Source organism: Calypte anna, chromosome 7 (assembly GCF_003957555.1).
Source record: "Calypte anna isolate BGI_N300 chromosome 7, bCalAnn1_v1.p, whole genome shotgun sequence".
Lineage (NCBI taxonomy): Eukaryota > Metazoa > Chordata > Aves > Apodiformes > Trochilidae > Calypte > Calypte anna.
In genome coordinates, this window is record NC_044253.1 from 10,258,927 (window position 1) to 10,273,053 (window position 14,127).

Consider the following 14,127-nt stretch of genomic DNA (forward strand, 5'->3'; position numbering starts at 1 on the left):
TCTTACTTTTTAGTAATTTACTTGCAATTTCTCATAGGTTTTTAAACCTCCCATGAACCCTGAGTGGTGATTTTCTCATAAGTCCTGTTGCTCCATGCTCTACCATCTGCATGTCAGTTTTCAGACCTAGGAGACAAGATCCTGGTCTGCTCCAAATGTTTGAAGAGAGCAGTGTGACCCAAAAGAGCAATGTTTTTTTTTTTTCAATATATAAGAGAAATAACAAAAATCATACCAGAATGCAGAAGTTCCTGATTCAGACTCTTACCTGTGCTACCTCTTCAAAATCATCATGTCTTTTCTGCAGTGCACGTGCTCTGTGTAGAGACTTGCCCACTCCCGTATGTTTGCTCAGAAAAGCTTCCCCGTGATTTTCAATCCAGTCCAGTACCTGTCAGAGAAGAAGAACATCCAATTACCTCTCCTGTCTCAGCAGCCCAGAGGAATTCTCAGGGTGAGGATAAAACAGCTGCAGAGGTATTGCTTTGTGCTTGCTATAGCTAAACACAGGCAGATCTGTCATAGTCCATTCCAAATGGGTGGAAGATAGATGTTTATAGGCGTTACTGGGAAATCAGGATTATTGGATTTTTACCGTTCAATTTATTTTGAAATGTAGCTTAGTTATTTGAGCCTGGCAGATACTAATATTTACTTTCACATAAATGAATTTTGTGGAATAGGAATCAGAAATCTGGAACCTCTTACAAGAAGAGCCCTCCTCTTAAAGAGCTCCTTGTGTAAACAGAATAACAGTGATAGCTGATTTTACATAAACAACAGAATGTAATGAAAAGCATTTTAAGAGTCCAAAAGCATGATGAAGAAATTGATTAAAACCTATATTGATGTGGGGAGAAAGCATTAACAGAGTAACTAGAATGAAAAGGTTAAGAATCCTTCAATGCAAGCCATAAAACATTGATAGTACACATTGTTTCAGTTTTCAGGTTTTCAGTTCTAAATAGAACCTATCCTTACACAAAAGTAAAGTGGCAAATCTGATATTCTGAGAGTTAAAGAGGATTTTCTTTTTAAAATAGATCAACTCTATAAACATCATACATTTGGAGCTCCTTCTCATATTGACACAAAAATTTAGATCAAATCTCTTCAGGTGTCTACTACAAGCTGGAAAAAAAAACCAACCCAAACTTGACAACATGACCTATGTAGGTATTGATTAGGTTTCTAAATCCTTTAGTTTAAAAGATAGATACAAGATACCCCTTGAGGTAACAGAATTGTACAACCAGTTAATAATCCAACACTCTGTGAGCAGACAAGATTAAAAAAACAACATCTATAAATCATCCACTAATGGCAATGGCTCTAACACCCTATTTAACTACTATTTTCTGATGCCATTCCCCTGATTAGAGTGCCATGTCTCAGATTTCATAGACCCTATCTGCTCTTCAAAACCTTCCGGTTCAAATTGTCCCATAAACTCTACTTCTGCCATGATTCCCACAAAAACCACATCATGACTATTTAAAGAAGAACTTGCTTAGTATAATTCTCCATGCCTCTGAAACCTGCACTAACATATTTGACCATTTCAGCCCTCACCGTGTTTGTTTTCAGAGTGTGAAATACATAAATGCTATAATTTCATTTTGCATAGAAGGAGGAAATAAAGTAAGGGACTAAGTGAATTGCTGAGTTGTCCCAGGAAGCTGGCAGAAGACAGGTTGTTAGAATGAGACTCTGGTAAACCAATGACCCCAACTATCCAAAGAATCCTCAGCAGTTACATGAACAGCTAATGTTTTCCCTCATTTGCACTCTAACAAACTCACAATAATCTGCAAACATGGAAAATGAATCTTTTTCTCTTTTTTCCATCTACAAAACACAGAAAGTTTGCACTAAATGAAAAACTGAGGTATGGAATGCCTGAGTGAGCAAAGGAACAGCAAGAATATAAATCTGGGTGGATACAAAGCACTTACTCCTCAGTGGAAACAATGAGAAATGGTAAGCAATGACTCTGTGGCAAATGCAGGAACAGCTCTGAAAGGTCACAATTAAACCTGAAATCACCAGCACTTGAAAACATCTACCTGTCAGCACATTTGAAGACATTCTTCCTTACCCTGAAGAAAGGACGTGTCTTTAAAAATAGTGGAACTGTGTAATAATTCAAGATACATATTTAATTGAGTGCATGACTGTATAACTTACTCAACTGCTGAAAACTAATACCCTGAGAGATAGGGGTATTAGTTACCTATCAGCCACTGAAGTTATGTGACTTAATTCAAATAATTTAATTAGTTCTTAAAAACATAACCAGCTTGAAAATGCTGTTAAAAGAATCAGTTAAGAGTGCTTCCTAAATTACACGTTCAAATTTCCTTATTTTCCTTTATTGCCAAGCTATTTTTTATTAAAACAGAAAAAAGCTGTAAGTCATGAATTCTTTGGAATGAAACTACTGTGCTACATACAGATCCATCATCTGAGGTGTTTCTTGAAACACAAAATACATTTTGTAACTCCAGTATATACCAATTCTCTTTCTAATATTCATTTTCCACTGCTTGGGCCAATAGGCTCCAGCATCTCAATCTCCTTCCCGAGCTGAAGGGCCCAGAACTGGTCACAGTACTTGAGGTGTGGCCTCACCAGGGCTGAGTACAGGGGCAGAATCACTTCCTTGGACCTGCTGGCCACACTGTTCCTGATCCAGGCCAGGGTGCCATTGGCCTTCTTGGCCACCTGGGCACACTGCTGGCTCATGTTCAGCTTCCTGTCAATCCAAACTCCCAGGTCCCTTTCTGTCTGGCTGCTCTCAGCACTCACTCTGTGCCCAGCCTAGAGCTCCCCATGGGGTTGTTGTGGCCAAAGTGCAGGATCCGGCACTTGGCCTTGTTGAACCTCATCCCATTGGAATCAGCCCAACTCTCCAGTCTGTCCAGGTCCCTCTGCAGAGCCCTCCTGCCTTCCAGTTGATCGACACTCCCCCCCAGCTTGGTGTCATCTGTGAATTTGCTAATGGTGGACTCAATCCCCTCATCTTAATCATTGATGAAGATATTAAGATATTAAACAGAACTGGGCCCAACACTGATCCCTGGGGGACACCCCACTGGTGAGCAGCCACCAATTGGATCAGCACCATTCACCTTTCTGGACCCAGCCCTCCAGACAGTTTCTAACCCAGCACAGAGCACTTCTTCATCTAGTTTAAGATTAAAAGTGGTAGAAGAATCTTTCTATAGTGAAGTGCATGCCCTGTCTCTGTACCTCCTCAGGGGCACAATTACACACCCAACAAAATAAGCAGCAAACTCAGGTCAACAAGAAAATTAAATAAAGCTCCAATTAGAGCAGGCTGACTGTGCTAGCTACTACAGTCATTATATGGCTGGATAATCACAAGACTCAAAATTCTACCTGAAGGAAGAATAGCCATAATTGTCTCTTTTGAATGATCTGTGAAACTGCAAAAATAACAATAATGGCAAGTCAGACAGGTTTCATCTGAGCACAGCATCAGGAAGTAGGTGCTTAGAAGAGAAATCTTTCCAGAGGCCTCTCCACGTTCCTTTTTGCTGATAATGGAACTCTTGCCTATAGAAAGTTCAAGACCTGTGGTACATCTACACTGGCAAAGTAAATACTGCCCAGGTAAGGTCAGAAAAAATGTACTTGAGAGTCAACTTGCAGTCAAAGGTGATAGTTTGTATGGAACAAGGTAAGAAAACATGGCAAGTAAGAAATGGAAGAATGGTTTTAAAGGAAAAAGGTTGAAGAAGCAATCAAGCAGTAATTAAGCAAAGTTCTGAGATTATAATTGCTCTTCCTCTAAGCTAATTGTATGGTGGGAATATGGCAAGATGATTTCATTAGTGTAGTTAAGGTCAATTCTTTTAATAGCTTAAAAGGTTAATTTGATTTTTTAATTAAAAAAAAAAGAAATTATGCACTGTTTTAAAAGGGGAGATTTTGCAATATAGGTCTTTGAAAATGAAGCCTCTTTCTTTAGTTATCTCTCCTAATCAATAAATATGAAAACTAAGAAAAATTTCACAACTTTATTTGACTTCAAATTAGAACCTCCTGGGGAATCAAATCCTTCCTAGGAACTTCCCATGCTCCTATTTTACAGGAATAAAAAGTGTGAAATAAATAATAAATCCATTACTTTAAGGAATCATATCTGCTGAAGTTGCCAGAAAAATTTCTGTATTTTCAAATCTTTTAAATTGTATTTCTTCCAGCAGCAATGAATAAAGATGAAATAAGAATGACTTGGAGAACATAGAAGCTTGCTCCAATGTACCAGTCCCTGAATCCTGTCCTATTTCTACAGGAAGGAGATGAGAAGTGTAAGTTGGTGACTAAACCTGCATGAGTAGCATGGAGTGTGTTGTGCTGGCAGTGCCGGGGCATCCCAACTTCTGCATTTGATCCAGGCTATTGCTGAACATCATTGCTCCTGAGCAAGATGACCCATTGAAGAAGTGCCTTGGCCAAGGGAATCATTAATCTTTGCTATTTTGAGATCCCCTGTTGTTGCCACAGTGACTCTTAAGACTAGGTGACTTTGAAAACTGAAAATAAATTATACCATTTTACACTTTAAGCAGTTAAAAGTCAGATCTTGATCCCAAAACATTACAAACCCAGCATAACTCAAGGGGCTAGATTAACTCCTTGGTAACTCTAGCAGAGTTGTAATAAATTCCAGAGCAATTCCAGTGAAGTATGCTGAATTTATTCATCTTTAAATGAGGCCCCATTTCAAATAGGTGCATAAGCATTGCCTAACTTTAAACACATGGATAGAGCCTCCAAAATCTGCTAGGCTTATGCCAGTGAAAGGAAGCCAAGCAGTATCAAGTTGCCATTGTGTGCATTTTACTGCTTGTTCTTGGGATACTATGGGCTAACTAGAGTTTTGGTGTGATTCATATGGCACTTCAAAACTTTTAGTTTTATAGTCTCATCACCATTGCCACTCAGAAGAATCAGACTTTATTGTTACCTTTTCCATAGCTGTTATTATGAATGCTCAGTAACTCCAAGGCCTTGCATGCCTGAAATCAGTTTGAGAAACGATGCCTTTGCCAGCCATGGCTTTTGTAACCAGAAGTGTAGTTAAAAGGCTCCTGTTTCAAATTGTGCTTTCACAGATACCTTACATCCAAAGTTTATTGTAAATGTTTTATCTCACAGCAACAAAATCTGATCTTTTCCATCAAAGTCCTTCAAAATGGCACAAGCCTCATTAGTAACACTGGCTGAACTAGAATTTGCAGATACAAGACAGAGAACCTCTTAGCAGAAGACAAATAGATTGCTGTCTTACAAGAGGAGAACTAGAAGCTACACACCATATATGCATTTATGAGCATCACTGTTCAAAGTAGTCATGCTCTCAGGACACCCACAAACTACTCCCCTACTTAGGAGGTAAAAGGAAAGGGCCTCTAAGCAATAAAAAGTGCACATTTGCCAAGGACACCACTGAATTTCTGGATGGAGGCAGTGGCCAATGTGGGATTGTCAACTACTGCCCATTGCAATTACAGCTGCTCCTCGATCATGTTGTTCTGTGCAGGCTGGCATGAGCAGCCCAACTCCTGGACTCCTACCAGGCCCTCCAGGAAAATTTGGTGTTAGCAATTGCACCAGGGAAGACAGAACAAACACTGAGAATCAGAAGAAAAACAAAACTAAAAATCCCCCAAAACCCACAACAACTCAAGGAGACTTAATCAATCCTAATCCTCTTTAATGAATAAAATGCACACCAAGTCTGATTTAAATTAAAATATCATTTTTCTGTTGCATTCCAAATGACTGCTGAAAATAGATTTCTTTTTCCTTCTATCCCTGGCCCTGTCACAGCAGAGTTATGTCAAGCAAAGTTCTAGTTGTGAAAATACACCAAAATACAAACGACCTTATCCTCAGATTCTTCCTGCTATTATTAATGGCTTATAATAGAACCCAAAACAAACCTCAGCCATTCTCATTTACTGTTTTACCTCCTGGTGAAAACTGAGCTCCCCTTTTCATGTCTTTCTTCATTATAATTTGGAGTTGGTGACACAGTAAAGTATTTCAGAACAGTTTTTTTGGAAGAAGAGAATCACACCTTGTGCGTTTAAATCTGAAGCATCATCTTTGGCTCCCTTGACATTTTTAATTTCAGAGACATCTATATCTGACTCAGATTTCCTTCCCACCAACATCCACAGCAAAGTTTCAACTGACTTCAGCAAACATGCATTAAAGACCCCATATCTGTAAGGTTAATAGGCAGGGGCTGGTTATTCATCCAGCAGAATCTGAGCCTCCGGATACAGTATTCTATTTCCCATTTAGCAACTTCTGAGCAAATGTAGATAATATGAAAGCATGCTACAAGCTGCACAGGTTATTGCAGGTAAGTGCTCTCCTAATGTACAGATAAAGCTCTGTTAATGCATTTCAGGAGCAGTGGAAGGGAACAGAGCTTTACTCTGCTCATTCTCTTTGGTTAAGCATGACAAATTATGCAAGAGTTTTAAGAAATAAGCAAAAAGCAACAAGGATTTCATATTGAAAGTAGACTGGAATTTGAGTGATTTGGTTCAATGCCCAGCACTGCAGTTCAGCAAATGACTCAACTCTCAACTCCCCTGCCTCTGTTCTCATTCCTAAATTGACATTAACCACACTTACAGTCAAAACAGGCAAAGCTGACAAAGAAAGTGTTTGCAGTGAAAGCAGCTTTTTACTTTAAATTTTTGCAGCCTCCAGCAATATGGGGCTCCAAATCTGGATGAGGATTCTAGGAACCTTTTCCAACACAGGAACATACTGAACTATCATAAATAGTAAATAACATCATGGCCACTGCACAAAAGTGAGAGGGCAATCCACTGAAAGGCAGGGCTCAAAAATCAGGGTTAAGCTGCTCCAAATTCACTGTGGTATAAATGCAAAATTGCTGAGCATATAGCTATAAATCCTGAAATAACATCAGTTTCCCTGTCTGTGTGGTGATAATTAATTCATCTTCAAAAATAATATACCCAGCCAAGCAGGTTCTTCAGTATTTAATTCAGCTCAGATGGGTCAGTCATAACAGCCACATCTTTTAATATTGGCTTGAGCCCCGATCAGTGTATCCAACTACCATCAGCCAAGTAATCTGAGGTTTGTTGCTTATTTTGTTTTTTTAAATAAAAGAACTGAGTGAGGAGAGCTACACTTATTAACAGTCTGAGGACTGGAAAAGAAAGATAAATATTATACTACTTCAATCCTTTCTCTAGAAGATTTTCTCTTAAAACATTACAATAGAAAATTGTCCCTGAAGCCAGTAAAAATTTGTCACTACCATTTTGCTTTTCACCACAACTCCTCTGCATGGTATGTATGTATTCAATTGTGCCTGGGTCTGTTTCAAAAGCGAGAGAACTAATGCAGCTGCTATTAAGCATGATTTTTTAATCACTCCCTGCTTTTCCTTTCTAATTGTAGTTATTCCAAATACCACCACATAATTAAAGAGGTCTTTTGAAAGGGAAAAACATGCAGTCCCATTTTCCCATCCATTTAAGAGGGAAAAGCAACCTCATAGGCCTATCAGTATTTTGCTGCATAGTGCAACAAAATTAACAAGGGGAATTAAATGCAGAGCCAATTATATTTTTAAAACTTCCTTTATTCCCTTGTCTACATTCAACCAAAAAAAGAAGTCCCCATGAAATGAGGTTGTAGGTGTGTTTATGAGCTTCCTGAATATTATATGAAAGCTTCACCTCTGCATAATTTCTCATTTTAAGAACAGAAATCTAACCTCTGTGGTTAAAAACCCCACTGGCTTGCAAGAAGCAGAACATCCATGTTTTGTTCTTAGCAGCAAAGGCAGCCTTGAGAACTGCAGTGGATACCAGTGTACATATCTGAGTAAATGATACAAATACTGAGATGTGTGCATTCACCAGTTTAGAAGAGTGCCAGAAGACTCTTCAATACGCAAAAATACATGCACAAAGTCTCCACACAGTTTCTAACACCTACAGATATCCTACAAGCCCATCTGGAAACAGCACTGTAGGAGTTTGTCCAGACAAGACAGTTCCTGCAGCAGGATCCTTGCTCATCAACAGCTTCTGCAGTGGCAATCACTACAGAGTAACAACTCCCCCTGGATACTCTCTTTTTAGAAGCTTCTCTTGCAAAAATTATGAAAAAGCAGCTGTGAAAGGGCTCCAGAGTTAACAGTATGACTAAATGAAGACATTTTAAATATCTCTCATGGCAATAGCCTGAGTACCAACAAGACTGTTCTCAACTCGGACAGTCTCAGAATTTCATGTCAACTTACAACCTGCAGTCACATTGCCCTCCCAATCCCCACCCTCTCCAAGAGCTTTCTCTACCTTTCTCCAAGACCTACAGACCTGTACAATAGTCATAATTATTTTATTCTCTGCTCTTAGGTATGCCATCCTCTCATGGGCGGCATGGCTGCTCTCTTCATGAAATGATGAGGGGTGCACAGTCTCACATGCTGCTGCTCCAATTTCACTCCTTATATTTTCACAGGCCTACATAGCAAAAAAACCCCTCATACCTATCTGCTTTCTACAGATGGTTCTTATGTACTTGTACAGTTCTTCACATCTATGAATATATTATGCTGGTCTAAAACCTGACCTGCATTTGGAGAAGCATGAATGTATGATGTGTCATGGCCCCATCCACCTTCACTCCATGCAAAGAAAAGAGCTGATGCCAACCCTAGTAATGAGGAAATGTAGGATTTAGTCATGTCTGTCTCTTGGGAACAGCACATTCAGTTCAGGGCTCTGGCAGAGTTGCTGGGCATTTTGAGAGCTGTACTTGCCCATTTCCTCTGAGCACTGGCTGAGGTCACGCAGCCCCAACCTGCTCCTTCATTAAATGCTGTCATCTAGGATGCAAGTTCCTCAAAAGGGAGTGGGAATACATATGCTTCTCTCACCCTAAGAAAGAACTTCTTTCAACTCAACATTGCTTTCCTTTGGTAAAGTTCCCATTCATCAAGTGTATCGCACTTATCTTTCATTTTCTTGATTAAATGTTTTACTTGATAAAATTTGGCAACTGCTTCTCTAAAAACATTCCAAGTAAGAGAACAATAGACAGACAAATGAAGAACTCATGTTTCTTCCTTAATGCTTGGATTGTTACTAACGTTCCCAGAATATTGTTTCTAAAGGAAATAAAAAAAAAAAAAAAAAAAAAGAAAAAATACCTTCAGCTTAAAAAAACCCACTGTTGTATTCTTTAAACACTGAACTTCTTTTAGAGCGAGTTTCAAAGCTGTGTGTGGGTGGAGAAGCTATAAATAACCACATTTGTGCATGTTCCTTCTGTACAAGACACAGAAAATGTGCTTTGCATCAGCATAGAAAGATGCTGCTGTGCTCTGCATGAGGCTTCTCAAGGCTGGCAGGTAGATTATTTCTTTTACAGGTATGCTGCTGGTGTTCCTGTTTGTGAGTCTTTTCTCCAACACTCAGAAATCACAGCTGGCACTTAGCTGCAATGTGATGAATTGCCAATAGAACTTACTGGATCTGTGAGTCTCTATCAATGGAAATAATTCAGAAATATCTTCTTACCTAGGTTATTCCTGCCCATAGCACTAGTTAGAATAGTGATTTTGCTCCTTCTGAGGCTCCTATGCTTTCCCCAGGTCTCATTCTCATGCCACATTTGTCCTTTCACATCAGTTTTATAGTGTGCAACTGCTGGGTCAGCAAGGGCAGGGGCCAGGTCTGGCTTCTCCCCTCCCCTGCCATTCTGGGCTGTTTGCCTGGAAATAATCAGAATTTTCTGCAAGAATATCCCAGGTCTCTCAGCACTCAAGAGGATAGGCAAGAACATTGTCCCAAGCAAAGTGGGCATTGAAGCAAAGGCAAGCTGAAAAGCTCTTGATTTTTCCTCAACAAGGCCAAGTGCAAGGTCCTGAACATGGGTCAAGGCAACCCCAAGCACAAATATAGGTTGGGCAGAGAATTGATTAACAACACCCCTGAAGAAAAAGCCTTGGGGGTGTTGGTTGATGAGAAGTTCAACATGAGCTGGCAATGTGCACTTGCAGCCCAGAAAGCCAACTGCATCCTGGGCTGCATCTAAAGAAGTGTGGCCAACAGGTCAAGAGAGGTGATTCTCCCCCTTTAACTCTGCTCCTGTGAGACCCCCACCTGGAAAACTGCTGATTGACCAGGATATAAAATAAAGTGCTGCTTTAGGTTACTGTTGGGAGCAGATGACTTAATCATCTTGGTTTAACAAGGTTTATAATCACAGCACACAGCAAAGACGTGTTGAGAAAGAGAAAAAACCCCAACTGAGACCAATGGTACATAGTCTCATCCCAGTAACAGGAAAACTCACCAGTATGGTAAAATGCTTAAACTCTTAAACAACATGGTACAACTCTTAAGCAACTTTGCCAGGGTCAGAGCCTCTTAGGCATCACGACAACATCAGGGGAACTGTAATCTTCCCTCCATGGGGCTCTGACTTGATCTGAGACTAGAAGCTAGAAAGTACAAAACATGTGGGAAGGGAGAAATAGTAGAACAACAATAAAAGAAGTGCCCTGAATGCCAGAAGATGTTAATCTTCATCAGGACTGTTCCAGGTTCTCATCTTTGTCTGTTAAATAAAAAGCCTGATGTATCAAACATTTTACCTCCCAGTCAAGACACTCTGTGCCAGGCTATGTTCAGGGTGAAAGGAAAGCAGCACAAGGCTGCATCTGACCTCCTGGCAGGGCTTCTCTGCTTCTGGGTTCTGCCCAGTGATTCCAACCTGCACCACAGCATTTCTCCTGCTGCAGGGCCACTGCAGCACCTCTTCTGCTTGCACTGCCTGTCTCTCAATCACTGCTCAGGGCAAACCAGCTGCACTTGACACAAGGTGCCCCAGGGCAGTGTGTGAGAAGCTCTGCATGGAGCATATGGACCCCACACTGAGTCAGGCACTCGGTATGCAAGACACAGCACAGCTGAAATAAAAGGCCCAGGACATTTGCATCACTGTGTAATCTACCCATAACTGCATGGCTGATTTCTTCTACATGTCACAGCAGAAATGTGTGAGGGTTTTGAAGGGTGAAAGGCCAATGACCTTACAGATTCACCAAAGAAGGCCGTGCATAATAGCAGTAAGAAGCTGTTGGTGGGGAAGCAAACCAATGGATGCTGAGCCCCAAGTAGGCTCAGCAGGTTGTTAGAGACAATGAAATAATAAACTAGAATGTATGTGCAAGCAGAACTATTCTTATGAAAACCCCTTTCAACAAAACTACCTTGAATGGTTCAAGACAGGAGTCACCTGAAAGACTCTAAGAGGGAGAGTCATGGGCAGAGAGGCAGAAGCAGTTGAAGACTTCCCTTAAAAGCAACTTTTCACTAAAAAGTTCAGTTTCCCCTGAAGAGAAGTTTTCTGGGAAAAATGAGTTCCTTTCTTATGTTTTTCTCATAGCTTGGTGGCCCCCAGAATACAGCATCCCTCATCCTGGACTTCCTTGTCTTCTGGTTTCCTGACACTCCATGCACTTTGAAAACCTGAGGAGGTAAGCAAGCAGAAACAATACCAAAAAAAATACTTTTTTATTGTTTAAAGTTCCTTTTTTGTTGGAGCAAGAGGGAAATTCTTTTAAAAAGTTTAGTTTTGTGGTTCCCTCCCCCCAACTCTTCCTCCTTATTTGGGAAGGGTGTCAAGGTCAAAATGTTTTGTATGTTGCTGAAGCCAAAAATACAAATAATTTTCTCCATCCCTCAACCTAAGTCTTATCCAAAAAATCCAAAAGGCAGGAAAAAAACAAGAACTATCAAAACAAAGGGAGGAGAAAGGTAAAAGACCAATGGACAGGCCTGAAATGTTTGTTTTGAATGTTTTTACATTTGAAGGACATTTTTGTTAAGAGGGAACTGTAGTGTAACATAAAAGAAAGTTCATAGAGTTCAACCAGCTCTGTCTAAATATGCCTGAAGGGTCACCCCAGCTTAAGCAATACCTTCTGGAACTACAATCCAAAGACTACAACTTTAAAAAAACAAGCAAGATATTTTGTCTAAGAGTTTCCTATGAGGAATATGAAGAGAAAAAAAAAAAAAAAAAAAGAAAAAGTTACTTAAAAGTTTCCCGTGATCTAAACCACAGTGTGTAGTCCTAAGCAATGAACAACCTCTTCCAAGGACAGAAATACCACCACTTTTTTGTCAGGCTGGTTAGGTAGGGCAGCTACTGAAATAAAGCACACTCAACTAGAGATGCTTACAGAGCAAACAGCAGCTGCAGAGCCCAGCTGTATGGAGCAGAGCTGGTAAAAGCAGTTTCTGGCATGGAGAAAGGTAGAGCTGCTAAAAGGAGAGTTGCTGGGAATGACTAGCACAGAGAGGAGCAGCTAGCAGAAACCAGATAAGCCCAACCTAAATTGGACCTTGATACCCAGCAAGACATGAGAATCTCAAATCATGAGTGCAATTCATTATCAAAGAGGGAAAATAACCAGCTGGTTGAGCAGTTGCCCTCTGGGGTAGATGACGGAGAAATTGTTAGTGTTATACTTTAGGAAGTAGCTATCATTATCCTCTTTGCTGTCTGGATAGGTTTTTTCTCACTTTAATGAAAATGCCTTTTGCTGGCCATCAGTCAAAAGCAATATGAAAGAGGAGTGATAACCCTGACTGACAGGCAGGATCATGAAAAAGCTAGGAGGCCATGCGAGGGGATAATTGGGAGGAAAGATCAAGGGAAATAAATGGAGTAGAAAAGAGCAACTATTTTGGATTCCTAAACCAATGCCTAAAATAGCATATTTATTTCTTAGCATAACAGACCCTTATTTCATTTGTAGATGGTCCCAAAAATCCTGTAAGACCTTTTCATAAGGGGTAAAGCTGGAGTAGCAATGACTTTTAGGGCTGAGAGCAGGGATTTGTGAATCAGACCTTCTGATATCAAGAGTTCTAGTCAGGAAGCTTTCAGTGACCTTTGGCAAATCGTTCAACACCAACCTTTGAGAAAACCCATAATCCTGAGATGAAAGAAAGCACAATAAGGAAGAAGTACTACTGTTACTTCTTAAAGTTACAGAAGAGAAAGCCTCGCAGCATTCCAGCCTACATTTATTCAACAATCTTATTTTTCTCCATGTCCTTGGTAACGATTACTCATTCTAGCAACTGCTTTTAAAAAATGTACATATTTCTGGAGAAAACTCTATTTCTCCTCCTCCACCACTGCAGCCCTACTATTTTTGTAGGCCTAATCAGTAACAGACAAGCCTGATTCTTTCCCCTCCTTTGCAACAACAATGAGAGCCAACGATGCCTTTCAGAAACAATAAACTACACATCATATATTCAGGGATGCTGACATGCAAACAGTCCTAGGATGGAAACAGATGAGGATATGCTATATAAGGAGGATAATTCTGCTTAAGCATAACAGCAAATTTCAGCAGTTTGCCTAGGACTGACTTCTTCAGTTTTGCTGCAAAACACACCCTGGACCAGAAAGCCACTGAGTGGCCTGGCATGATAGCTATTGGTGCTCTACAGCACACAGGACTGGGCTTTTGCATCCTAATACATCTCACCCAACACTGAGTAAAAACTAAAGGGCTTGTAGGAAGACACTACCTTATCATTATTTCCCCAATAGTCAACAGTAAGAGAGCACAGTATCCAAGGTACAATTCAGATTTTAGACAGACTGAGTCATTCTCTGAAGGTGCCAGTGTCTCTCTTGACTATAAAAGGAGACTTTGCATTAGGCTCCTGACATGGATGATTCAGTTACACTCCTAAAAACAGGCAGGATAAATCCAGACCATGGATAGTTGCATCTACCTACAGAGAACAAAGTTTATATTTATATCACCTTCTGCATTTCTTCATATTATGAATTGTGTCTTCTTTATCCACTCTGATGTAAGATCTAAAATCTCAAAGAGTCAATAAGATTTCAGAGGGTTTTCAGGAGGCCTTAGAGGTTCCTAAGCTCTTAGTAAGAACCCAAACATTTGCATCCCAGAACATAGCAAAACAGACCATCTGGAAGACAAAAAGTTCCAGCTGAATGTAACAAAAAACTTCTTTACTTTGAGAGTGG

At 40.1% G+C, this 14,127-nt stretch overlaps 1 protein-coding gene across 1 annotated transcript in view; it reads right to left on the bottom strand.

The window, feature by feature from the left end:
• Positions 1-14,127, bottom strand: part of KALRN (kalirin RhoGEF kinase) — a 492,333-nt gene that overhangs the window by 225,470 nt on the left and 252,736 nt on the right. Inside the window, exon 10 of the mRNA XM_030454727.1 lies at positions 269-391. Within this exon, the coding sequence (XP_030310587.1) occupies positions 269-391 (123 nt within the window). The remainder of the gene's footprint in view (positions 1-268; positions 392-14,127) is intronic.